Source organism: Cynocephalus volans, chromosome 1 (genome assembly GCF_027409185.1).
Source record: "Cynocephalus volans isolate mCynVol1 chromosome 1, mCynVol1.pri, whole genome shotgun sequence".
NCBI classification, from domain to species: Eukaryota; Metazoa; Chordata; class Mammalia; order Dermoptera; family Cynocephalidae; genus Cynocephalus; species Cynocephalus volans.
In genome coordinates, this window is record NC_084460.1 from 57,539,868 (window position 1) to 57,566,374 (window position 26,507).

At 54.3% G+C, this 26,507-nt stretch overlaps 2 protein-coding genes across 21 annotated transcripts; both read left to right on the top strand.

Annotated features, from left to right (window-relative positions):
* Positions 1 to 10: 10 nt before the first annotated feature.
* On the top strand, positions 11 to 6,052 carry ABHD16B (abhydrolase domain containing 16B). Of its 5 annotated transcripts, XM_063107194.1 has the most exons (4): positions 11 to 178; positions 2,347 to 2,418; positions 2,531 to 2,562; positions 3,403 to 6,052. In XM_063107194.1, exon 4 carries the CDS (start codon positions 3,974 to 3,976, stop codon positions 5,615 to 5,617), a length of 1,644 nt encoding a protein of 547 aa, XP_062963264.1. In that variant the 5' UTR covers positions 11 to 178; positions 2,347 to 2,418; positions 2,531 to 2,562; positions 3,403 to 3,973; the 3' UTR covers positions 5,618 to 6,052. The 5 variants fall into 5 exon arrangements, 3 of the variants coding, with proteins under 3 accessions (XP_062963264.1, XP_062963263.1, XP_062963265.1); XR_010024319.1 differs by lacking the exons at positions 2,531 to 2,562; positions 3,403 to 6,052 and adding an exon at positions 3,314 to 3,394; XR_010024315.1 differs by lacking the exon at positions 3,403 to 6,052 and adding an exon at positions 3,314 to 3,393 and having other exon boundaries at positions 2,347 to 2,562.
* Positions 6,053 to 7,528: 1,476 nt separating this feature from the next.
* TPD52L2 (TPD52 like 2) lies at positions 7,529 to 24,902 on the top strand. 16 transcript variants are annotated; one of them, XM_063090850.1, is made up of 9 exons: positions 7,529 to 7,660; positions 10,244 to 10,389; positions 12,288 to 12,436; positions 12,775 to 12,834; positions 17,248 to 17,349; positions 20,527 to 20,553; positions 21,556 to 21,600; positions 22,603 to 22,651; positions 23,218 to 24,902. In XM_063090850.1, the coding sequence occupies exons 1-9, from the start codon at positions 7,642 to 7,644 to the stop codon at positions 23,311 to 23,313; spliced, it is 693 nt and encodes a 230-aa protein (XP_062946920.1). In that variant the 5' UTR covers positions 7,529 to 7,641; the 3' UTR covers positions 23,314 to 24,902. The 16 variants fall into 16 exon arrangements, with proteins under 16 accessions (XP_062946920.1, XP_062946929.1, XP_062946944.1 ...); XM_063090859.1 differs by having other exon boundaries at positions 21,559 to 21,600; XM_063090874.1 differs by lacking the exon at positions 20,527 to 20,553 and adding an exon at positions 18,276 to 18,378 and having other exon boundaries at positions 21,559 to 21,600; positions 23,218 to 23,305.
* Positions 24,903 to 26,507: the final 1,605 nt, after the last annotated feature.

The following is a 26,507-nucleotide window of genomic DNA, read 5'->3' on the forward strand; positions in this document are numbered from 1 at the left end:
TAAGAACACGCCCTTTGACTCAGCAACACACTTTTAGAAATCTAGTGCATAGGAAAAGCACCTCAAGGCAAGGGTCCTCGGACTAGGGTGCCCACTGCAGCCACAGGTGCATTGGAGAAAGGTCTAGAAACCCGAGCAGGGGCACCCGGGCGGGAGTGTGCACTGCAGCCGCCGAGCAGTGAGTATGCTCAGTACCGTGTCTGTAAAAGTAAATGACAGCCCCTCCAAGAGACTGTGTGTGTGTGTTTGTAGGGAAACAGAGAAGGGTGTGAGAGGACACAGTCCAGGTTAATAACTTGGATACCTACAAGGGGTCAAAGAGGGGCTGTCAAGCCAGCTGACCTCCAAACATACAATGACCCTTCAAAATGTGTGTACGGGGCCTCAGAGACCATCCGGGGCAGGACGGTGCCCTGAATAACCCCAGGGGGACTGGAGCCTGCAGAAATGGTGCAGACTGTGCCCTTTCTTGGGAGAGGGTGGTAAGCCAACATCAGACGGGACTGCAGGTCTCTTGACCCCAATCCAGGCTTTACCTTTATGTGGGCAGCAGTGTGGCTGTCCACCCCTCTCACCACCTGTCAGTACATGAAGGCCTTGTCAAGGATTCCAGAGTGAACCTAGCCCCTTCCCATAGGACAGGGGAGAAGCTCTGGGGAAAGAGTCTCCTGCTAGTGAGGGGGGCACCAGAGGCTTAAGCAGCAGGGCTGGGCAAGGGCAGGGAGGACAGTGACCTCTTTCCACCCCCTCCTCTCCACATACACACAGCACGGTCACCCAAAGGGTGTGTCCTGTGTGGTCATAGGATTTCAGTGTGATTGAAGGCTCACAAAGGACAATTTATGGCTTCTTCACCTTTGGGCTGGGTGTTGGGGAGCACTCTGGTGAGGGGGGCTGCTCAGCAGTGTCCTTCATCCTGCGTAGGAGAGACACAGAGACAGAGGACAGGCCCAGCAGGAAGCCAGGAAGGAGAGGGCTGCGCCTGCCACTCCCCCACCAGCCCCACAGTCCTCAGGGGTGCTGGGTAATTAGTTCTCTGTGACTCCAGATGTTCAGCAGCTGTCTTGGCCATTTCCGCCCCTTCTCCTGACCCCGCATCCGCCAGGAAGTGTCCCCTCCTGTCCTTGGGCTCCAAGCCACCCCCACCTTCCCTGCACCCTATTTCCTGAGCAGAGGCGTTTGTGCAGACTCAGCTCCCCCTCCCACCAGGGCGGCTTCAGCTTTCCCAAGGCCTGGGCACTGCTCCCTGAGCCCAGAGCGGCTCGGTCAGCTCAGGCCAGACTAGACACTCTCTGCCAGGGGCTCTGATCCTGGCTCCTGCCCTCCAGCCTCTGGGACTGGTTTTCTCTCTCTCTTCTGTTTCCTTCTCCAAGTTTGGCTCTGCTGACTCCTGCAGCATAAATCAAGGGCCTCCTGGGAAGCCAAACAGAACTAGGCAAGGAGGGAGCATTATCTGTGGGGGAGGGGTGCATGCTCCGTTGTCTGCCTGGAGGGCAGTGGGTGGCTGAGGGGGGCTGCCTCCACAAACTGATAAGCAGGGACACTTCCCTAAGTAGATGGGGGTGGGAGGCACAAGAAGTAGCTGCTGCTGCAGCTGGTCATCTGGGGGGCTCTTCTGGAGATGGGACAGCTCCCTTCCTGTCACATGCTTTCCTGTCTCAGCAGAGCTGGTGGTTCTGGGGCACTCGGGCTCCCATGGACTGGTGGGGTCAGGGGCCAGACCAGACACAGGCTAAGGCATGGAGCCCGAGGGCCAGTGGCTCCAGCCTGTTGACCTTTGCCCCTCAGAATCCGGTCTCTGGCTCTCCCCATACTCCTCCCCCAAGCTTCCTGTTCTTTCAAGGAGGGTGGGGGTGGGAGTTAAGGGTAGGTGGGCCTGGCTGAAGAAAACTCCATTTCCAAACAAGTCTCAGAGCAGATCAGGCTGGGAGACTGCTCCCAAGAAGGTTTCTCCAAGGATTTTTTCCTGGGGATTCAAAACAAAATCTGACATGTCCTATACACTCTGCAGACAATTCTCCAGGACACCTGTCACCTCTGCTGTGATGGCTAGGTCTTCAGGATCCGCAGGGTCCAAACTGGGGTGGGAGCCCTCAAAGCAATCTTCCTCACACACTGCCTGGACCTGGGCTTAGGAAGCAGGGACTCAGACCCCCAATCAGGTCCTCTACTCTGTTGTTGGGGGTCACTCCTATACGAGTGGCACCTGTGAGTCCACCCACCCCCCGTCAGCCAGGGTAGACAGCATCTGAATTTATGAAAGAGGTTCCTGGGGAGTAAATGCCCCCCATCCTCCCCCAACGTTTCCATCTCTACCCCTAACACAATGGCCTCCTGTCCCCACAGGGCCAGGAATGCACATTTCAGGACAAGGACCATCTATTTCTCTGGGAAACTCTGCCCATCCCTTGGTCCCAGGTAAAGGACCCCCTGGGCTCCCTCCTGAGGCAGGACCACCACAGCCCTGCTGCTGCCCAGAACCCAGTGGAGAGGAGTGGGATGGACCCTGACACACCCTCTTGGTCCTCAGCACCCCAACATGTGATAAAAGCTGGATGGCAGGTAGCTGGGTGTTTGTGCATGTGTCTGGGGGTAGGATTGACAGATTTAGCAAAACAGCAAGATAAAAACAGGATATCCAGTTAAATTTGAATTTCAGATAACTTTTAAAAGTTCTCAAAAAGTTCATAGAAAGATTTGTATTATCTTTTTTTTTTTTGAAGATGACCTGTAAGGGGATCTTAACCCTTGACTTGGTGTTGTCAGCACCACGTTCTCCCAAGTGAGCTAACCGGCCATCCCTATATGGGATCCGAACCCGGGGCCTTGGTGTTATCAGCACCACACTCTCCCAAGTGAGCCACGGGCCGGCCCTTGTATTATCTTTTAATTCCATTTTTCCACAAATTTTTTTGAAGTACCCGCGTATAAGTATGCCCCATGCAATATTTGGGACATACTTATACCCAAAAAGTATTTTTTGTTTATCTGAAATTCAAATTTAACTGGGTATTCTGTCTTTTATATGGAAACCTAGGGTGGGGGGAATAGTCAGCCCCCATCTCCATCACTCATCTGTCAATCGATCCCTGTCCTCCTGGCGCCAGTCCCCTAAAGACAGCAGCAGTCCTCAATTGATTCCCAAAGCTGGTAGGGGCAGTTTAGGCCACACAGTGCCCCCAACCCAGACACAGAGCAGGAGAGCAGAGGGGGGTTGCAGAGGCCTGGAACCCCCACTTCTCCAAAAGGCTGCAGTCTCTCAGGCTTGGCTTGGATTGCCAAATTTCCTGGTTTTAGCATTTTTGTGTTTCAGGTCTGGCCAACTGTTGAGTGGGACCCTGCAGCTCCGCCCTTCCCTGGGGCTCCCCCTGCTGGCCTCTAACCCTGCCCCTTCGCCCTCAGGTGGGCTGGCCCTCTCCAGTGCAGGAGAAAAAGGGGAACCCACCAGAGCACTCCAGAAAAGAGGAAGGTACAGCTTGTGGGGTGGTTTTTTTTGGGGGGGGGGAGCTGAACCAGGGGTTGAAAAAGAGGAACCCCAGCCAGGCAAGATCCACCTGAAGAAGGTCATTGTTACCGCTAGTGCCAGAGAAAAGAGGATCCAGAAATGGCGGGGGATTTCCAGCCTGCGCTCACCCCCTTTCCTGAGAAGGAAAGAGTGGAGGGGTGGGGGCTGGCAGGCCGTGAGCAAACACCGCCTCCTCGCCCCAGGAGCAGCCCGGGTTCTGGCTCTCGAGGGCGGGGGAGGGTACCCTCAGCAAGCTGGGCACAGGGCCGTGGGAAGCGCTGCGTTCTTCCTAGAGAGACTTGGCATCCTGCAAGAAGAAGTCAAGGCTATGTACTTCTGGCTTGTCTGGTTGTCCATCTTCATTGCAAGCTGGAGGAAGGCAGGTGAAGGGGCTCCTGGAGGGGGTGGCGACTCTGGGGTCCTAAGGTGTTGAGGGGTGGGCTGGGTGGGGCAGAACCGAGGCCCACCATGCCAGGGACCCTTTGTGTGCCCATCGCCCTCGTGTTGCCTGTTCCCCCGGCAACGGTGACTCACAAAGCCGGCCCGCGGCGGAGGCGGCCTCCTCTCGGCCCTGGAGGGGGTCTGGGTCACAAAGGCCACCAGGGCCTGCCCCGGAGGAGGCATGCCCCAAGACAGCCCTGCACAGTGCTCGCCCCTGCAGCCACGACCCCAGCCCGGCGACCGGGCGTCGGGGCGCCCATGTGCGTCGTGTGCTTCGTGAAGGCGCTGGTGCACGTGTTCAAGGTCTACCTGAGCGCCAACTACGCTTACAACTTCCGCGGCTGGCCGGTGGACTTCCGCTGGGACGACGTGCGCGCCGCAGGCGCGGGGGGCAGCAGTCATCGCGCGCTCACGTGCGCGGCGGCCGCGGCGGGCGTGTGGCTGCTGCGCGACGCAGCGCTGGGCGAGGACGTGCCGGGGCGGCCGCCGCGCGGGGCGCGTAGCCAGGCGCAGTGCCTGCTGCAGCAGATCCGCGCGCTGCCGGGCCAGCTCGCCAGCTATGTGCTCGCGCACTCGCTGGGCCGCTGGCTCGTGTACCCTGGCTCCGTGTTCCTGACGACGCGTGCGTTGCTGCCGCTGCTGCAGCAGGGCCAAGAGCGCCTCGTGGAACGCTACAGTGGCCGGCGCGCCAAGCTGGTGGCCTGTGACGGCAATGAGATTGACACCATGTTCATGGATCGCCGCCAGCACCCGGGCAGCCATGGCCGCGGCCTGCGCCTCGTCATCTGCTGCGAAGGCAACGCTGGCTTCTACGAGATGGGTTGCCTGTCGGCGCCACTCGAAGCCGGCTACTCAGTGCTGGGCTGGAACCACCCGGGCTTCGGGGGCAGCACGGGCACACCCTTCCCTCAGAACGACGCCAACGCCATGGATGTGGTGGTCAAGTACGCCCTGCACCGCCTGCACTTCCCACCCACGCACGTGGTGGTCTATGGCTGGTCTATTGGCGGCTTCACCGCCACCTGGGCCACCATGACCTACCCGGAGCTGGGAGCGCTGGTGCTGGACGCCACCTTCGACGACCTTGTGCCGCTCGCGTTAAAGGTCATGCCCCACAGTTGGAAGGGGCTGGTGGTGCGCACCGTGCGTGAGCACTTCAACCTCAACGTCGCTGAGCAGCTGTGCTGCTACCCTGGGCCAGTGCTGCTGCTCCGGCGAACACAGGACGATGTGGTCAGCACCTCTGGCCACCTGCCCTCCTTGTCGCCCGGCGACGTGCAGGGCAACCGTGGCAACGAGCTGCTGCTGCATCTCCTGCAGCACCGCTACCCAGCCGTGATGTCGCGTGAAGGCCAAGCCGTTGTGACCCGCTGGCTGCGCGCCAGCAGCCTGGCACAGGAGGCCGCCTTCTATGCGCGCTACCGCGTGGACGACGAGTGCTGCCTGTCGCTACTGCGCTCCTACCGCGTGCGCTGCGAGGAGGAGCTGGAGGACGAGGAGGTCAGGGGGCCGCACGGGCCTGCCTTTCCCTGGCTTTTGGGCCAGAGCCTGAGCTCGCGGCGGCGCCGGCAGCTTGCGCTGTTCCTGGCGCGCAGGCACCTCAAGAACGTGGAGGCGACTCACTGCTGCCCGCTGGAGCCGGAGGACTTCCAGTTGCCCTGGGAGCTGTAGCTCGAGCACCGGGGCTTGGGTCCATTCCCCTCCCCATATCCCCAACCAGTAAAGCTGACCCTGTGGGGGCATCCTGACCTGGTGTACGGGGAGAGTGGGCAGCTCATCTGGACCTGGTGTTCTCCGTTCACTGGCCGCTGACTTTCCTTCCGTTCTTCCTTGTGCTTCCTTCCTTTCTTTCTCTTGCTGCCCCTAGCACTTTTGGACGCCTGTGCCCAGCTCCTAAAGGGAATGCAAAGATTAACCTGACCCAGTTTATGGCAACGCTGTGTTGGGACTGGATCACCACAAGGGTGATGGGAATAGGGGCTGGGGGGCCACAGGATGGCTCCTGGAAAGGTGATACCAGCTGACTGTTGAAGGGTGTGTACAAGTTGCCCCCTAGCTGTGAAAGGACATTTGCATTGAAAGACTATAAAGCAGTTCTTAACAGCTGGAGATTCTCAGGAGTATGATCCTACTCATCTGTAGTCTCCCATCTCCAAGCTCCTGGTTCTATAGGAGAGGGCTCAAAGAGGGACTGTAGACCTCGAGTAACAGGTACACACCTGCACTGGCCACTTATTACTGGGTGTCCCCTTGAGCCAGTCCTGGGCTGGGCTTTATTCCTGGCTCTGGGATGCAACACAGAATGAGAAGCAAGGCCTCTGCTCACTGCCATCTATAGTGTGGTCACTTCTCTATGGTCTGCTCTGAACTGCATGAATCAGGGACTATTGGCTGTCCCTGTTGTCCCCAGCCCCTGGTTGGGTTGAGCAAGAACCTATGGAAAGAATGGAAGGTGGTAAGTGAGGAAGACATTTCGAGTACCAGAGCAGGATAAGGCCATGATAGCAAAGCACCTGTGCAAGATACTAGAAGGACATCTGCCAGGAGGCGAGTCAGGTGAAAGAAGTGGGCAGTAGGAGGGACTTCCATGCCTAGGGATCAGTACCTGCAGAGTGGTGGCCTGGATGGAAGGGGTGTGTGTGTGTGTGTGCGCGCGCGCGCGCGTGTGTGTGCAGTGCAATGGGATCAGATCCACAAGGGTTTGAATACCATTTAAGAATTTTCCTCAGAGGCCAAGTAGCAGCAAAAGAAGGGAAGCTGTGGGACTCTTTTTAGCGGTTACACGGTTCTCCTTGGAAATCAGGCAAACTGTTGTTCCAGAGTCTCCAGGTAGCTCCCAATAGCTGAGTGACCTTGGGCAAGTTACTTTAAACTCAGATCCCCGTCTGCAAAGTGGGGAGGGCGCAGGACCTGGCTCAAAAGTTGCTGTGAGAAGGGAGTGAGACAACACACGGGTGCCGCGGGGCTCCGGGCTCCCCGCAGACGCGCTGGGCCGCAGGAATTCAGGAGCCGAGACGCGTCCACCGGGGCCGGGCAGCGCGGAGGGCAGCGGCGCCTGCAGAGCAAGAGGACGAACCGCGGTCTCGACTTTTTCTGTGCAACTGACATACAATAAAAAATCCCCATAAAGAGGACGAACTAAAGAAGAAAACCAAAAAAAGGCTTACGGGGGGGAGCTGACCCCCAAAGTCAGGGGGTCGGGCCCTGGAGGGACCTCAAGGGGTCTGAGCCTGACTCGCTGAGCGCGCGACCGTGGCACTCATGGGTAGCGTATACAGGCCCGGCTTCCCCAGCGCCATGTCGGACGGTCCTCCCACTTCCCACCTCCCCTGTGCTCCTGCTCCTCTGACCGTTCTACCTGTGCGTCTCGCTGGTGGAGCCGACCTCGGCGGGGTTTCCTCAGAACCCTGCTTCTCTTTCCGGCTTCGCTAGCAGCTTCGGCCTATCAGGATGGAGCAGACAAACCGGGACTGAGCCAAAAACACTCTCATTGGACGCCGCCCGTGGAGGGCGGGACGAAGGCGGAGCACACGCCCGAGCGGAAGTGGGCCGTCGCGTCGCTGATTACGCAATGCGCCGGTGGCCGAGGCGGTTCCGCTGGCTGGTGTGTATGCGACGGTCAACTCCCGGTGCTCGGCTGCTGCCGCCCGCAACCTTAGCCTCGACGCCAGCTGCGGCCTGGCCGCCGCCGGAACATGGACCCCGCAGGCCAAGGTATCCGTCGGGCTCGGTGCCTCCGCCGCAGATCGGGCCGGACCGCCCCGCGTCCCGGACCCTCCCCGGGCTCGTGTCCCGGATTCTCGTTCCCCTCAGCCCGTCCGCCAGCCCCGAGGCCCCTCTTCAGCTCCCAGGCCCCTGATCTCGAAGCTCACGATGGTCGTGGTGTGCATCTCTGCCCCCGGCTCGGACCGCTTCCCGGCCGCTCTCCAGCGGCTCTACTGGCCTCCCCTGGGACCGCGCGGCGGTCCGCGTCCCCGGCGCCCTCCCTTTGTTCCCAGAGCGTGGGTTTCCTCCCTCCAGGTAGCTCTCTTTATGCCACTCACCCGCCGCCCGGCCCTTGCTCGCTCCACCGCCCTCCGTCTCTGCGCAGGGCCCTCGGGGTCGCTCCATCAGGGCTGGACCCGGGCCGAGGTGTTGTGGGCGACTCTCGGGCAGGGAAAGGCGGGTGAAGCCGTCCTCGTTTCAGCGCAGAGCCCCCGGCGTGGCCGAGCTGCTCGGAGCCCAGCTTACCTAGGGGTTGCCTCGAAGGTGGAGTGAGTCGCGGGCACACCCAGCGTGCCAGGCCTGTCTCCAGAACAGACACCCCGAACCGGAGGAGACGGCCACTGCGGGGCGCGCAGCGGGCCCAGGAGGTTAAAATCTTAAGAGGATGGTACAACTATGTTTTCCATTCTGGGGCTCTGGAGAGGGGATGCAAATTCCCACGCTGAAATAACTACACTGGATAAACTCAGGTAGCTTTTCTGTTTGTCCTGTAACACCGTATTAATCAAGCAACAGAATTCCTTGGTTCTGATACATTATGGAGGTTTTTCTACTTTTGAGGGCTATCGACAAAAGAGTTTAGCATCAGAAACCTCCGACTCTGTTAAACTCAGGAGGCTTTTCATTGTTTAACTTGCACCTCTAATTTAATTAAGCATCACAAGCACTAGATTTTGATCATAACAATGACAAAACGTTGCTGAGCTCTGTGTGCCTGACACCATCTTAAGTCTGTTTCTCAAATGATCTTTTACCATTTTCAGAATAAACTTTTGAGATTGGTCATTGTATTATCCCCATTTTGTAGATAACTATGCAGTGTTAGAGAGCTGGGACTCACCTGGAGTGAAGGGCTCTAGCTCTCTAATTCTGCCTATGGCACCAGCCCCACGCTTATTCTCTGTAGTACCTTTGGTCAGTACGACACTTTCCTGGCCTCATTCTCTTCTGTAAATCGGGATGTGAACGGCTTCTACTTGCAGTGGTGTGGTGAGGTTGATATCTTGTAGAGTGATTTAAAGTGCCTGGCACATGTAAGTGCCCAGTTTCTATCTGGGGATGATTTCCATGGGATTCAATTTTAGCTTCATAGGCACAAACTGTCCAAGAGCCTACATTTATTTTTTTTAAATGAAAGAAAAATTATAGAGATTTTAAGGCACTTACTGAACTCAAGTGTGTTCAACACAGTGTATACAAATGATGAAGTAAAATCATATGGGTTGATCTCAGTTAAAAATCAGATTCATCCTGGCTGGTTAGCTCAGTAGGTTAGAGGGAGGCCTTGTACACCAAGGTCAAAGATTTGGTTCCCTCCACTGGCCAGCCAAAAAAAAAAAAAAATCAGATTCTGTTGGTAAAAAGTGGATGTGCTTCATTTAGTAAACATATGTTGAGCATCAAGAAAGTGCACAGCTTCAGCTGTATGGGACATGCAAAGGGAATGAGATACAACCGGCTACTGCTTATCCTTATGTGCTATCTGTAGACTTTCAGTGCAGACAGGAAGATGCATTTAACATGAAGAAAAATTTGAACCTGATCTGGGCATAACAGAGGTATGTGGAGGCATTGTTCCCCTCTGCACTCTCCACATGCTGGTGGCCTCCTGGCTGTGGGATGGGGATTGATGACGAGATTAAAGGGACTTTTGTTTTGCCGACTCCCTGCAGGGGCTGGATGACTATGCGTGCTCCTTGTATGTAATTTTAGCATGTGTCCTGGCAGATGAGTTAAGTAGAAAGTGATGCTATTGGGCCGAGCCCTTGGCGCACTTGGTAGAGTGCTGCGCTGGCAGCGCGGCGACGCTCCCGCCGCGGGTTCGGATCCTATATAGGACTGACCGGCGCACTCACTGGCTGAGTGCCGGTCACGAAAAAACGACAAAAAAAAAAAAAAGTGATGCTATTGTGTTTATAGCCATATTGGGTTCCTTCACTCTAAAAAATGGAAGATCTTTTAGATTGGGTTACTTTCTTCATAGGGAAGGTTTTGTGTCTCAAGACAGTATCCCCACAGGGGAAACCAGAGTTAGAGTTTGGCTGTCTTGCGCCAGCATTTCTAGTGGTCTGAAGCAGCATAGGTGGTATTGGCTTTGTGTCTTGGGTGGCCTGAGATGTAGCTGCCCTTAGTGTAATGCCCAAACTGTCTTCACAGACCTTTTGGAGAAGAGGTGGTGTCAGTCTCCACAGCCTCCCTCACGCCCACCCTCTTTCCCCAGCCACCTGCCCTTTCTTTCTAGTGGAGACCTCTACCCTATTGACTTCCCCCTAATTTACTTGATGCTTTCTGATCTTATTTTGTCTCTGGCAGATATCAACCTGAATTCTCCTAACAAAGGTCTGCTGTCTGACTTCTTGACTGATGTCCCTGTGGACACAGGTGTGACTGCCCGGCCTCCTGCTGTCGAGGGCCTGACGGAGGCTGAGGAGGAGGAGCTCAGGGCCGAGCTCGCCAAGGTGCTGTGGCTTGGTAGTCTATCATGGGGTGACTGTGAGTCAAGGCCCTCTTGGGTCAGTGAGGGGCCAGAGCAGTTGCTGTGCTTTGGGGGAATTGTCCCTGGGGGGTCCCACCCTGTTCTGTGTTCCCACTGATTACTTTGTATATGCCTAGTTCCATGTATTGGACTCAGAGCCACCTGGTGGTGCAGACAGGGCCTGACCTTGTCCTCCCCACTCTGTGCCTGGCACTTTGTAGGTGCCCCACGAGAATTTCCACCCAGGGATAGCTCTCTGAGCATGCCACTGGCTGAGAGTTTCTTTTGCGACCTCATGAATCTATCTGCCCTGGTTATTAATTTCCCTTTAAAAGTAATTATTTTGTAAAGAGTGCTTCATATAATCTTTAGGTGATAGTTCTTTAAGAATAAAATAGGCATTAAGAACAAAAGCCTCTAAGCATTATTTATATTCAAACCAATTGCCACAAGTGTTTCTTTTCACTCTGTAATACAGAATTTAACAGTGACTCATTTCAGATTCCAGAATATGGGGAAATGAACTTTCAGAGTCTGGAGCACTGCTTGTTTTCAGCCTCCATTCTGTCTTCAGGGGCGAGACCCACCCCTCTCAATATGCTTGGACCCAAGCCTAGGTCTGAGCAGAGCGAGTATGCAGCTGAACCTCAGCCCCAGGGCCAGGTTTCAAATCACGGGGGACATAACACAAGAAGATTAAGAGAAAAGTAGGAAGAAGTCCAAGGAGACTTTGCTTTACATTTTATTTCAGAATATTTTGGTTTAGAAACTAAAACCACAGGGTTTTCAGAGGTGAACTGCATGGTGAAGAAGTTCTGTGTCACTTAAAGTGCTCAATTTTCATGCTCCCCAAGACAACTAGACCACATGTCCCTTAGCCCTGTTGGTCACTGGACCATAAATGGAGCACTCTGGCCACTGATTGTACTTAATTGTTGGGTGACTAATAGTAGTTTGGTCTTAGATAATCCTATGTTTTTAAAGTTATTTCTTGTTTCAACTATTGTCTAAAGCAAAACCTAGTGATTTACGGGGCTCTTAGCTGTTTTTTAGTGGCTTAGTCCAAACGATCACTTTTTTAAGAAAGGGAATTTTTTTAGAATAGCTATTCACGTAGGTGTTGAAAATATTGAGAACTCATTTGAAAGTGGTAAAGCTTTAAAAGCTTTAGGGAATGCTTCTTTTAGAAGACTTTCTTTCTTTCTTTCTTTTTTAATTTAAGACCTGAAAATATTTAAGTATTTATTATCAGGAATCTTTCTGTTACCCAACTCAAACTGCCTGAAGCAAAAAAGAGAGCTTAAATTTTTGGCTTGTGTAACTGGCTTTTGCCAAGGCCTGGAGCTGACCTCAAGAACACAGATGTTATCATAAGGGCCGTGTCTCTGTCTCTGTCACCTAGGTCTCCATTCATCCATCAGCTCTGCTTCCTTCTCACTGCATATGGAATTCCCCCATGGGTGCAGATGGGGTCTGGCTGCCAGCAGTTCCAGCTTCTGTTGTCTAAGCCCACACCCAGAGCCCAGAGGGAAAAGGGGCTTCTCTGTTTAACACCCATGCTCCGTCCCAGGGAGGAGCTCTCACAGACCTCGCTTGGTCTTCTCAGGCCAGTCCTTGCCACCAAGGGTGGACATAGTGATTGGTTGCCCCACCAGAGCCACCTGGTTTGGGGGGATGGGACAGTTCACTAGAAATTAGAGTGCTAGTACCAGATAAAAAGAGAACAGATGTCTGTCGTAGACTCTATTCCTAAGACAAGTTATGTTTCTGTAAGCAGAAAGTTCTTATGTAATTCTGAGAACCCTCACTGCAGTGTGTATAAGGACGTTAGTCACTTCCTCCAGTAGTGATGGCTCATCATGTCAGCTGCATGCTTTGCAGGTGGAAGAGGAAATTGTCACTCTGCGCCAGGTCCTGGCAGCCAAGGAGAGGCACTGTGGAGAGCTGAAGAGGAGGCTGGGCCTCTCCACCTTGGGGGAGCTGAAGCAGAACCTGTCCAGGAGCTGGCATGATGTGCAGGTCTCTAACGCGTAGGTACCTGCCCTACAGCTAGGGTTTGCCTCTACCCTTCAAGGGTGTGCCTTGTGGGTGGAGAGTTAGCACTTGGGGAAGGAGTTCCTTATAGCTATGGGGGGATTGAGTGAGCCTGTTTGGAAGCAGCCAGTAAGAGGCCTTGACTCCCTTGGTTTAATGTAAAGGAAGTGGTCATTTCTGCCCTGCTGACGCCCACCTGGACTCCCTGGTCCTGCATAGGGTGAGGTCGAGGTAGGGCACCCTGTTCTCAGGCAGACTGGAGAGTTGTTTTTCCTGCCAGCTGGAATCTCTTCTCATTCTTCTGAATAATTCACCACAGACTTTCTGTTTTTAGCTATGTGAGAACTTCTGAGAAACTTGGAGAGTGGAATGAGAAGGTGACGCAGTCGGACCTGTGAGTGCCTGTGCCTCCAGCCCCTCCCCCCCCACTCCTCAGGCCCAGAGAGACTGCACCCCTGGCACAAGCCTTGTTTTGGTGTTTGCTGGCTTTTTTTTTTTTTTTTTTTTAAACATAGGTTTTTCTCTTCTCAAGTACAAATGAAACTGTCCTTTAGACTCTTGTGGAACAGGGTGCAGTAGCTGAAAGAAATTCACCCAGCCACCATACCACACTGAAAACTTTCCTCTGCCTGACACGCGTCCCTTAGATAACAGGCTGGAGATGGGCTTGGGCAGCATCTCTGACTAGTCGATGTTCCTTGGCTGTCAACAGTGGGCAGGTGGTCGGCCTGATTTTGGTGGTGGCAGGTTTTTGTTTGGTTGTTCTTTTTGTTGGTGTCCTCCTTCCTTCCTCTGCAGACTTACTCCAGGTGTTGGGTTCTCAGAGCTTCACTTGTACTTCAGGGGTGGTTCTTGAATGGGAGGCGGCATGGGCTGTGCTGGTGGGATAGTGAAGCCAATGGTCTGAGAGGCGCTGCACCACCAGTCCCATGGAGCGTCAGCAGAGCGAGAGCTATGCGTGGGCAGCTCCATGTGTCTGTTGAAGCCATAGTTTAAAGTGACTTCTGATGTTTTGAGTTTCTCAAACTAGATGATAGTACTTTCTTTATCTGTGCTTCAATCCGATTATAAATTCTTTGAACTGGGTAGGGGAATATTTAAAAATAGTCCCTGTGGGATTTTTCAGTCTCTTGTTTAGAAGGAAGTGCTGTCGTGGTTGCCATAGAACAGGGGCAGAAAGTCCTTCCATGTTTGGGCTGAAAGGAAGTGCTTGCTTCTGAGCTTGTCTTGAAGGTGCTTGGGGACAAGTTCGGCTCACTGTGCATGAAGCCTTTGCAGTCTGGTGTCACAACAGGGGGCAGGTGCCGGGAAGTGCTGACTGTTTGTGTGCTTTGATACAACAGCCAGCTGTTGCCCTGGGTATTCTAGGAGCACTGGTGGGCTGCGTCTTTAGGGTTGCATGCAATGGTGACTTTACCGGGAAGCAGATGTTCCTTAGGTTGAGACAGTGGCCGTCATCTGGGTGGTGTGCACACCAGGCAGACACACAGTGCAGACTCAGTCTGAAAATAGTCTTAGGAGACTTCAGTGCTGTTCTGTAAAACCACCTGACGTAAAGCTGCTGAGATTCTACTCAGATAAGTAATTTCTCAAAAAGCTTAGGACACTTGGAATTCTGAGCCCTCTGAGAGAAACCTGTGGCTTGGCGTGGAAGTGTGTGGCTGGTGTGTCCCCTGGGAGGGGCCATTCCCCAGAGATCTCACCCGTGATTCTGTGCTGGAAGAGTTGTTAAAGTGGTGCTTCCAGAGCTGGAGGCATTTCCTCATGATAGCCTTGGAGGAGGGTGATACAGCTCTGGGACAGCATAGCTGAAAATGTAAGTTTCAGGGGGTGGGCTGCTGGCAGGTGGATGCCATGGGGCTTGCTTGCTGACTTTCCTGACCTGTCTGAAGGTTCCTTCCAGCTAGCACCCTGGAGGATGGAGCGAGAACATGGCCCAGGAGGTGCGGTGAGCGTCTGTGCTAGTGCACGGCCCTTGTGAGCTGAGCTGCTCCATCTTCCCAGCTGACCACCTGCTTTGTGTGTGAGAGCCACTGTGCCCTGTGGGTTGGAAGTGATCTCCTCATGTTCTCTTAATGGGCAGATCTAGCTGAAAGCCCGTGTGCTGAGAGTGGGTGCCCTGTAAGCCCTGCAGTACTAGTTTGCTTACTCAGTCCTTTTGGCTGTAGGTGACAGAAAGCACAGCTAAAGGTGGTGTCAACCAAAAGGAAGGTGGCAGAACTCACCTGGCAAGGAAGCCTCTGCTCCCAACTTTGCAGTCCAGCAACAAGGTGGTCCAGGTGTGGGTCTTACTGGACTAGTCGCTATGGCCAGGGAGCTGGTGTCCTCTGGCTGGCCAGGCCTGGATCACTTGCTCACCCTGAGTGAGGGTTGGGGCAGCCCCCAAGAAAGGTTCCAGAGAAGTTGGAGAAGGAATATCCACCAGATGCTCATGACTGGAGGACATGTTCACTGATTAGTGGGAGGAAACTGCTGGTATCCAAGGCTCTTTTCCTGAGAGGTCTCAATAACTCCCAGAGGGGTGCTGGCTGGGGCGGCAGGCACAGTTATCTGGGCGCAGTTATCTGTAGTCAACTACAGCTGGGCCCAGTTATCTGGGTGCAGATGCTGGCTCTGCCCTCAGCCCCGTCACCTCCTGAGCTCACCTCCCCATCTGTGTCATGGGGTGAGAACAGCCCCTACCTCCCAGTTCACCGAGGAGCGTATGTCCATGTGTGCAAGGCCCTTGGAATGGGTCTGCAGCACTGTGAGCCCGTGGGAGGGATGGGCACCCAGGATGGGGCTGAGAAGAAGAAAGCAGAGGCCAGGGCCACAGGTGCTGGTGGGGACCTGCTGCAGGAGGAGAAGAGCCTGTGAGGTGCTGGTGGTGGCCTCGGGCCATGCCTGTTATGCCGACTGCCTCTGGGGCATCTGGCTATGGAGGAGACTCGCTTGGGACCCCTCATTTCTACATCCAAGAAATGCTGATGGGCTCCACAGCCCACCCAGGGTGTACGTGTGGTTTTATAGCACTGCGGGGACAACAGTGGCTCCTTGTGTGCGTGGGGAGGGTGGTCACCCTCGTGACCTTCCTCCTTGTTCCCAAGGCAATGCTGGGCACGGGGGCTTATCTTCTCTCCAACTCAGTTTCCCCAGCTTCACCCTTTGGTTACAAATGCAGATTCTGTGAAGTTTTTTCTCTAAATCCTCTGTTTCAGATTGTCTTACTTCAGCAAATCACAAAATGTTAATATGGTTTCAAGTATTTGTTACTTCAGGGAAAATTGAGGTTGAGGATGTGTATTTCTGAAACTAGATGCTGCAGGTCACTAGTGCACCTGGTGGTAACAGAAAATAGCCCTGGCTCTAGGTGCGCAGAGTCTGTTTCTTGCAGATGGTCTTGCTGGACTTGGCTTTGGCAGGATCATCTGGCTGGGCCATGGTTGGGGGCTCTGGCAGGCACTATAGGTGAGCCCAAGAGCAGGTGCAGAGCCTTTCCTCGCGGGCTGTGCTGTGGGGGTGTGCTGCCAGCTCTGCCTGTGGCCTGTATCACCACAGTCTTGTTAGACTGTTGCGGTGGTAGTTGGGGGCGGCTGGAGGGCAGCCTCCTTCAGTGAGCAGTGGATGGGGAGGAAGGGTGCCTAGTGTGACCTGGTGGCACTGACAGGGACAGAGGAGCCCGTGTCTTTTCGGGAGGCCTGTCTCCCAATCTGTTATTCTCTCGAGGCTTAGCCAGGTTTGCTGGGAAGACGCTCTTCAGGTAGGCCCGGGTGCTGCAGAGGTGGCCTCGGATGTCCCGTCTCGACTCAGCCTCAAATTCCCTGGCATCATGCGTGAGGAGCTGTGGCCCAGAGGCTTTGGGTTTGGGTTTTGGTAGTGGGCTCTGTCGTGTTGGAGGCTGTCATATCTTTTATTTGTGTGGCAGCTGGACAAGGGCCGGCAGCTTCAAGCGTTGACACTCATGGTGGGCCCCAGAGTGTCCCTCTTGTCCCTGCATACCACATCCCGCCCACCCTTTGCCTGTCCTGCTGATGTTGCGGTCATGGAGGCCCAGCTTGGTGTGGTGCGCCTGCATGGGGGCGGATGCTGGAGAGGGTGGAAGCAGAGGTCTTCACCGCAGGCCAAGACCATGCTCTTGCGCTGTGAGGGGTGGTGTGAGGATGCAACTGTCCCGTGCTCTGAAAGGACATTGTACAGCCAGCATTGGAGGGCGGCGGGCTACTCAGTCTGGAGGAGGGAGGCACCCCACAGGGCACGTGTCAGAAGGGTGAAGCTTATGCCCCCAGGGCAGCGGTTGGACTTGGGTTTTTTCCCCTGAGGGACTGTCTTTTGTCAGAAGAGGAAGGGGAAACTTTGAGCTGATGTTGGCTAGGTCAGGGAACTAGAGGATTTTTCTGGCTCCTGCCGCTCTGACATTGCCTGCCTAGGCATGCAGCCCAGATCCAGGTGCCACAGTGGGCCTGTCTCCTCTGTGGCAGCTAGGCATTGCGTTTTCAAGGTAGTCAGAGATGCCATGAGAAGACAGGCAGGCGGGCTGAGCTTCAGGTGGAGGCAAAGGTGAATTGTTAAGATAAGAGAACGAAGTGTCATCGCAGGGTTGGGTGACTTGGCCATGTTGCTGAGCGTTCAGTGCAGTGTGCCACTGTGGTGCCCCTGGGGGCCAAGGAGCCCTGGTGCAAGTCCCCTCCGTAGCAATTGAGTGGTTGCTAGCCACCTGCTCTGACTCCTCCCCTTTCCCTCCCCACGGCTGCTCCTCCGGTGCTCTCTTTCCTTGGCCGTGGCTTGCTCCTGCTATTTGGTTGGTTTAACTGGTGTGTCTTCTTCCCAGCTACAAGAAAACTCAGGAAACTCTCTCGCAGGCAGGACAGAAGACTTCTGCTGCTCTGTCCACGGTGGGCTCTGCCATCAGCAGGAAGCTCGGAGACATGAGGTAAGATGCCCTGGCCCCTGCCCTGAGGGCTGGTCGGGGCCAGTCCAGGGTGAAGTGCTGGAAGCCAGCCTAAAGCCCACGGGTGTGGCCACACCAGCAGGGACCAGTCTGTACAGTCCCTTGTTTGGGGGATTTCTCTGCCCCCTTTTGGCTGCCTTTTTGCCATTTCTGCATTCTACAGGGGGCACTAGTTTCATTGAGAAACTTCTGGTGCTTGGGATTGGTGAGGAAGGATTCTTTTTTCAAGCTTTATCGAGAGGCAGCTACTCTGACCTGGCGATTGGGATCAGGGTGGAGTGTCAGTTTGGACAGACCTTCTGTGTGTTGCTTCCTCGGGGTCTCGGAAAGTGTGCGGTCAGATACCAGAACACCCCAGCTCTGTGAGGTCTTTCCCAGAGGCTAGGGGGAACCTTGTTGCCATCAGAGGTGCCTCAGCCAGCAGGGTGGGGGCCAGGGTGGGCGGGTAGCTCAGCACTTTGGGGCTGCACACGGCACCAACCTGCTCAGTCTGGTGGCCGTGCATGCCTGCCCTGCGTTTCTGTTCTCGGCTCACTGGCCATTCTTACTGGTTCTCCTCTGGGGCATGGCGTGGTGACGAGGGGACTGGGCCCTGGAGCCAAGGCCTGGGTGTGAAGCCAGCTGTGCCACCTCCTCTAGAGCCCTTGGGCACAGCCCTCCCTCACTGGGGTATGAAAGCCATGGTGTAGATTGTCACCATCACCAGCATCCTGGCCCTGGCCCCAGGTGCCACCTGCCCTACCTGGACTCCTCACCCATGCTCAAGACCAGTCCCCTCACTTGTGGGTTTCAGGGAATGCCTCCCTGTAGCCCCCACACCATCCTGATAGTCAAGGATATCCCGACGGTGTTGCCTGTGGGCTGGGCGTGCTGAGGAGGGTGCTGACCCCTTGCCTCTTCCCTTCTAGTGTCTCCACAGGATTCACAGACACGTGTCTCTTCCTTGGGCTGGCACCTCCCTGTCTGCCTTGGGTTAAGCATGTCCCATCCCCTGGCCTTGGGGGACCGAAGGTGAGGGCTCTTTTGCACCTCGCTCTGTCCTGGCTGCTGGGCGGAGGTGAGGACACAGACGTCCACACACCCAGGGGCCTGCCATGCCATGCAGAGAGATAGCTTTTGCCCACGAGCTGTATTCATCTTTTATTTTTGGTTGAGGTAATCACTCCCCCTCCAACTCTTTATTTTGAGAAGTTTCAAACCTCTGGAGAAGCTGCAGTCAGTACATGTGTGTGTTTCTGCTGCGCACACTTGGGGCTCTGGCCATTCTGTGGCTGGGGTTCCTTGCAGGCCGCTGAATGGATGCAGGGCCTGTCAACCACAGCTAAGCTCTGGGCCCAGGAGGGTCCCCCCTGAGCTGCAGCCGAATTCAGCTTTGAAGGGCTCTGAGTTGGCAGCAAGGAGGGTCCACTGTGATTTCCTCGTTAGGCTTTGAGAAAACTCACTACTGTCCTCTGGGACGCTTCCTTTGTCCATCTGCACTGTGTGGTGGTAAACCTGGGGACAGTTGCTAGTCCACTGGTGGCCTGTCCTCTCTCCCAGGTACTGCCATGGAGGGTGAAGTAGGGCCATGGTGGGGAGAGCTCTACATTGGGCTGCTGCCTGTTTCTTGCTGAAAATGCCGGTCTCATGCAGAGCATTTTAAGGAAGCAAGAAGTGTCTGCTGTGCCTAAATCGTGAATTCCACTAGGAGTATTCTCTTGCTTTTAGTTTCCTTGCTCATTTTATGTAGTTTTACTCTACTGAGTTTGTTAAGGGCAGTTCTTTGTATGGCTGGGTTTTCTCTGGAAGTACAGGAACACGATCCCACTTCTCTGCTACTTCTCTGACAAGGAGTGTAGCTCCTAGTCTCTCTTCAGAGGCGTGGGATTTGCTGCTGACTCTGTGGCGTTTAGCCTCAGGGCTGTGGCTGGCAGGGAACGGGGTTCTCTCACAGTGACACTGAGCTGGCTGTCTGTGCACCGGGCCCCACGTGCTGCGTGTGGGTTTGCACACGTGCTTCTCCATGCGCAGGCCAGCTGGGGCAAGCGGGGTCCTCACAGTGTCAGAGGAGCCAGCTTTCTCTGGCTGGCTGGTCGTGTTCAAGTGCCAAAGGGATGTCTTGTTTGCTGGTGTGCCTTACCCCAGGGCACCTTTTGGTTTGTGTTTGTGGTAGATCGTGAACTCTGACATCTTGGGTCCCTTGGTGGTCACAGGCAGGTTCTGAAATCGTGGCCTGTTGACCTCCTAGTTTAGAGACTGAGGTTGACAGTTCACCACTCCTTGAAAATGAAAGGCAGGTTCAGGGAGGTTCATATATGAGTCTAGGATTGGACGGTCATTAGTGGGCCCTCCTGATCATTGGGTCCAGGTCCTTTGGGACAGCTGCCCAGTGCCCATGTCCATGATGAGCTTGTCCTGGGGCAGCTCTGGTGCGTGTAGTGATGGGGAGGGGGTACAGGGAACTGGATTTGGGTTAGAGAGTGATTCACACTAGGGTCAGGTCACCATTGGGCTTGGTGACCTGGGACAAGGCACCTACCCTCCCTAGACCCTAGGCATTGTCAATGAGCGTGTGTTGGCTCTTCAGTGGTTCCCTCTGTGTCAGAATGGCCACCTTTTTTGGCTTCCAGAGTGTTAGAGGTGGGGGGCCTGCTACGCAGTGCAGGGTGGCTAGCTGTGTCACCTGCTGAAAGCTGCCCTGGGACACACATTTTCAGGTCTGTCATCTATGGTGACGGAGCCTGGAGCAGAAGTACTTGGCCCCAGGGTGTTCCAGGTCCTCTTATTGTGCTAACGCTCCCCTGCTGCTCCACTTGTTTTCCAGGTGCTATCTTTGGACCTCTTTGGGGCTTCTGCCTTCCAGCTCCAGACAGAGCGTAGACAGGGGTCCTTTGTCTGGTACTCATGCCCACACCAAGGAAGTGGAGCCGTGGGGCTGGTTGTGCACTTGTGAGAGCTTCTCGCTGAGTCAGGACTTGGGGAGGTTAGGACAGGGCTGCAGGTCCTGCTGTCCCTGATGGTGGAGCAGTCACAGAGTGTCCTTCCCACATGGGGTCCCCTGCTCGGGCTTCAGGAGCTTGAGCAGAGGGGCTGGGGCTCTTGGTGGAGGGTCTTGGGCAGGGTGCTGGCGTCCCTTGCTTAATGCTGCATTTCTTCTTTTCTCCTACTGCCACCTTTTAGGGCCCACCCATTCGCACACTCCTTTAGGTAAGGCTGACCCTGGACACACTATGGAAGGCTTTTCTCTGAGTCAGGGCAGGGTGGATGCTGGGGGTTCCAGGGGAGGCTGTGCTGGTTGAAGGCGGGTGAGTGTGGGGCCAGGGACCTGCCCCTCCCCAGGAGAGCAGCACCAGCTGGGAGTTGCTGCTCTTGAGGCCATCAGCCAGCAGTGTGATTGATGCAGAGGCTCCTCTCCTGGCCTCCCCAATGTGTGTCCCCTCTGAGTGCTTCACACCTGGGAACGCTCAGGCCACCTGCTTCTGAGTCAGTGAGTGCCTGACCCAGCCTCACTCAGTAGCCACCCCTGAGCCAGTTCCTGGAAGGAAGCACTTTCACGAGGAGGCTGTGCTGCCCTCCAGCTGCTCAGTTCTCTGTGTCTTCCTTCCAGATGTCCTGAGAAGCAGTCCTGTCCCTTCAGGCTGAGCTTGTCCCACTTGTTACCTGAGAGGCCTTGGATACTACTTCCAGTGGTCCTTCCCCTTGTGCTGACTAAAGCATGCTCTTCAGGCCAGCCTTGGCCCCTGTCACATGCGCTTCTGGCTGGTACTTGGAGGGCTGGAGCCAAATCCAGAACAATCAGTGATTTTAAATATTTTTACTTAACTTGATCTGGTTGTGTCTCTTTTGCCAAAAGATCACTTAACTTAATGTGAAGTCAAGTAAGGGCACTTGAAGGCTATTTGTACCGAATTTGTTTTAGAAGCCCCGGGCCTGTGTCTCCTTACCATTTTCCTAAGTTGAGGCTCTCCTTTAGCAGGGCCACCCCACCAGGCGACTTTGAACGCTCCCCATGGAGCCGGGAGAGGTGCCTTGGTCGAGGTTTCCTTCTGGGGCACTGTGTGGAGGGGCCAGCAGCTCGTTCCAACTGTGCTGGGAGTGGGGGTTCCACCACTCCCCGCTCTGCTGTGTGTGAACAAGCTGAGAACTCCTGCTGGTCTTGTTCTTGGTGTTAATTCTTGCTCCCCTCTCTGCTTCTACCACGCTTCCAAGCAGCAGCTACTCCATCCGCCACTCGATAAGCATGCCGGCCATGAGGTAACGTATGCTGATCTCCTTTGCTCCAGAGTCGGGGTGTCTCTGGACGGGGGTTGGGGCAGCTCCTGCTGGTCACATTTTGCAGTTATGTACCTCTGAACCAAGGACTCCATTCCTCCTGTAGGTAGATGGCTGGGAAAGACCCCTCTAGGCTGACGAGGAACAGCTAGTGGGGGTGAGGCTCCCACCCTGAGGCCACTGAAGGAGACCATTCTGCCAAACTGGACCCTGTCCTGAACTTTCCAAGTCCAGGCCCTGGCTGCCTGCAGGGTCAGGCCAGGGAGGGGTAGAGAGGCTTGCACACAGACACTGGTGTTTTCCGCAGCCACTCCCACTCAGGAGGCTGCAAGGGCATCAGCGCCGTCATGGAAACACCTGGAGCCGTGGTCTGCTGTTCTGTGCCTGCTCTGTCAGGCAGAGCACTGCTTGTGAGAGACACTCTGGCTGGGCCTCCTCGTTGACATCCTGGCCTCCAGATGACTTGGGGGAGGAGCCCTGGTTGTGCACATGGGGTCAAATGGGATGGGGCTGGCTGCTCTCTCCTCTGCCTGCTCGTCACTCTGCAGCCCCAGAGTTGTCCTTGGTCTTCCTCTCATTTGACTTCTCTGAGAGAGAGGTGTGAAGCATGCTGGGACTTTTCACGCCCCCAGTATGAAGGATCCAAGGGTGTGTGTGCATTCAGGGTGCAGCAGAGATATGCTGGGTGTCCCGTCCGCTGCTTGGTCAGTGTCTGCAGCTTCCCCTCTGGCCTCAGCCTGTTCCCGTGGCTGGTGGGCATGTTGGCTGACCTCAGTTTTGACCTGGGGAGCCTCCAGAATGACCTTGGCTGGGCTCTGCATGGGGCACCCCCCACCCTTTTTTGGTGTATCACATTTCTGCAGTGAGATTTCAAGATGTCAGGGGTCCTTCTGGAGGATGACCCTAACCCTGAGGCCCTCCAGAGCTGGGAGGGCAGCACCACTATTTGCTTTTTGTACTGACTTCTCTCCTCTTCTTTTAAAGGAACTCTGCAACCTTCAAGTCGTTTGAAGACCGAGTTGAGACCATAAAGGTAATTGTACCTGGACCCTCTGACTCTCTTGATGGGGTTACTTATGTCACTTAATTGATTTAATCATTGTAGTCTCGTGTACAGTTGTTGGAGGTGATACTGAGAAGTTTCTTGTATGTTTTACTCAACTTCCTCCAACGATGACATCTTTCAGACTGTAGTGCAGTCTCACAAGCAGGAGGTGAACAGTGATATACAGTCAGGATGCAGAGCGGCCTTCCCCAGGGGCCCCTCGTGGTGCCTTTTATCACCATGCCCACCTTCCTCCTGCCCTTCCCCCAGCAACCCTAACCATTACTCTATTTCTATAAGTTTGTCATTTAAAGAGTGTCACATAAATGGAAGGACCATGCAGTGTGTGACCCTGTGGGACTGGCTCTCTCTGCACTCTGAGTAACTGCCTGGAGAGCCAGGTTGTTGCCTGTCAGTGACTTGTTCCTTTTCACTGCCGAGAAGTGTTCATGTCACATAACATGAACATGTAGAGAATTGAGCACAGGCCTAAGGCCTGCCATGTGTTACGAGCTGTCTCAGGTTTTTCCTTCCTGGTCTTTTCCCTTCTGTAGTCCAAGGTTGTGGGTAGCAGAGAGAATGGCAGTGACAGCCTCTCTTCCCCAGCGGGGAGTGGTGACCAGACCCTGCCGGATCACACACCTTTCTAAGCCCGCAGTAGCTTCACCCAGCCATGGACAGCGTGCAAGCACACCCTCCTCATCATAGCCAACCACAGCTCCGCGCAGTGCAGCTGCCAGCAAGGGCGGACGGACAGCTGATTTTGAGGACAGGCGTGCCCATCACACGTCAATGTGGCTGCTGCGTTCACATGAGTTAGAGAACATTCTCTTGTATACAGACGTTTTACACTAAAGTTCACAGACGAAATGGATCACTGTGCCATCCTTCCTAGGGGTGCAGGAAGTGGACAGGTAGGAGGGTCCAAAGGGGTGCTGGGCCCAAGCTCCCTTTGGGGACCTTGGTAGCTCATCACAGTGTTGCAGGAATGAGAGGGGTCAGAAGTGTAAAGTAAGCAGCATTTTCTGACCCTTCCTCCTCCTCCTTCTCCCACCCCCCCAACTCACGGAAGGAAATAGCCACCCAGAAAACCTACCTGATCTGCAGGTAAGGTTGAACACGAAAACTGTCCAATTTCTGAGACCCCCAGAAAGTAAACTGATCATCAGCAGCTGCCTGATTGTCACACTAATGATCTAGCTTTAACAAAAGCAAATTTATTATTTTTTAAGTGCAGTGGACTTTTCAAATATTAAAATTAGGCACAGCAGCTTTAGCCTCATAGTTAGAGAATATTATTTCTTTGGACTCAAGCTGAAATACAAGCCTTACATCGCCTTATGCTTTGTTTATAATCTTTTTATATATAAAAATGAAGGTTCTTTAATGAGTTTTCAGCACTATGTAGAATTTTACATCTAGCCCGAGTGGCAGCCTGCCTGTACTAATTGGTGTGTTTTAATTCATGAATGCACTCTATCCCAGTGTACAAAATGTACTTCTCTCTGTGACTGTGGCAGCTCCCACTGGCTCCCCAACTTTGACCCAAAGGGCCCCTCGCCTCTGGGGGTGGGAGGGGCCAAGAGAAGGAAAAGCCTCTGTCTTTAGCTCCCTTGAAAAGAGATGTACCCGCCCTTCACAGACTATCTTCACATGGGCCTGGGTATGCACTGGTGGCACTGGTCAGTGACTCCACTGTTCACTGCACAAAGGACGAGAAGCAGAACCAACCTTGCAAGTTGGTGGGGGATGGAGCATTGCGATCAGCTGGAACTTGGGTGTCGCCTTTTCTCAGGTGCTACAGAGATCTCTTTCCTGTTTTTAAACTGCCACACCTGGCAGCTCCTCTCACACCAGGGCCCTGTGTGCTGGGAGGTGTGGTCTATGGGGGCAGCTCTGTGCCTTCATGGCTCTTAGCAGGGCACTGAGACCTTGCCCGCTGTGTGCATGTCTGCACACTCCCTTGGAAGGAGCCACTTGACTTAAGGTGTCTGGTTTGGTAAAACGGGACATGTCCTTGGACAACCAAATGTCCCCAGCCACTTCAGACACTTGGGGGGCTGCCCTCCACACACGAGCAGGATGTAGGGACAGAGCACTGCTCGGGATCCTTTTTCTGGGTTGAAACCTGTCAGTGGGGTGTGGTGAGAAGGCAGATTGCAGGGTGGTAACAGGTGTATTTTCTCTTTATAGTCAATAATGGTAATTTGTCAATAAAGCATTCCTTTGGGGAAAAATCCTCTTCAGCTTATCTGGTATGCCTTTCAGGATGGTGATGAAAGAGTGGTAAATAAGCCAGCACATGAGTCTCCTGCCATCATGAGCCTACACCCTCGGGAGAGGCAAGCGGTAAACATGATCTCAAATACAAACTGTAAATCTTCAGTGCTGTGGGGATGAGCAGAGCAGGCCCTGAGAGAATGCAACGAGGAGAAGACTGGGGGATCCGAGCCGAGGCCTCTGAGGAAGTGGTATTGGAGCTGAGTCTCGGAGGATGGGCAGGAGCTTACCAGGTTACAGGTTGGGCTGGGCACCCCAGGGCCTTGCCAGCCAGACTTAGGACTGGCCCACGTTGAAGGCCCTCCTGCCCCGTGAGCACTGCCTGCCGCTGCAGTTGAGCAGTTGTAGTGTAGAGCTCTGGGCGTTGCCAAGGCCACGTGCTGTCCCTCTCGCTGTAAGGCTGGGTCACACCCAGGTGCAGGGAGCCCACTGGGTGGAAGTGGATATTGTATTGAATAGGATCCCGCTGCTCGGGTCAGCACCTGACAGCCATTGAGGGGGTTAGGTCACTCCCTGCTCACAACAGCCCTTCCGAGGTGTGATCTTGTCCTACAGATGAGGGGTCCATTTGAAATATCAGAGGGTAACAGAAGCCCCTAACATGCCTAACAAAACAAGGCAAGTTTGGAGGAGTTGGCTGGGTCAGAAGATGAGCTGAGGTGGCACAGATCAGCCTCATACTGGTGGTCTCCAAGCTGCAGACACCAGCGTGGGCAGTGCGAGGCATGGTGGGCGAGTGTGCATCTGACAGGAGGGGTCCCCAGGGTGATACAAGGACTGCTTTAAGTGTTTTAAAGTAATTTATTTACAGGATTCAGTAGTCAAAACTGGATCCAAAGGCATGCTCAGAAATGGGCTCCTGTCCCTCCCACCTCTTGATGACCCCTATCACCCAATCATGTTCCCAGTATTCATGCCAAAGCAAGCAAATATGAATGTATTCTCATTCCCTTCCCGTTGTTACTCAAAAGGTGGCATACAGTGTGTATTAGTTTACAAAGTACACTGAACTGGGTGATTTATAAAGAAGATGAAACTTATTGCTTACAGTTTCTGAGGCTGAGAAGTCCAAAGTCCATCTGGTGGTGGCAACAGTGACCCAGGGGTCTCACATTGCAAGATGGTGGAGCAGAGAGAGCAGAGAAAGAGAGACTTTCCTCTTTTAAAGCCCTCCAAACCACTCCCTTGATCACCATTTTTAATCCATTCACTACTGTACAGTCCTACAATCCAATCACTTCAAGGCTCCACCCTTCAATTACTGTAATAGGATTGTCCACCCTCAACAGTCACCATGGGGGCCAAGCTTCTAATACATAAAACTCGGGGGTCACAATTTAAGCTTCAGGGAGTTTTGTGGGGACATAATTCAACCAACTACACAGTGTTCTGCAGCCTGCTTTTCCTTCCTAACAACAGGGTCTGGAGTGCCCATGGCGTCATCTGTAGAGACCCTTGGGGGAGTATGTTCTGCACTGCCCTTGTACTTTGCATGTGTCTGTTCCTGCTGGGGAGTTCTCGTTAGGAAGCCCCTTTAGTGGGAACATTGGACCTCCTTTGAGGG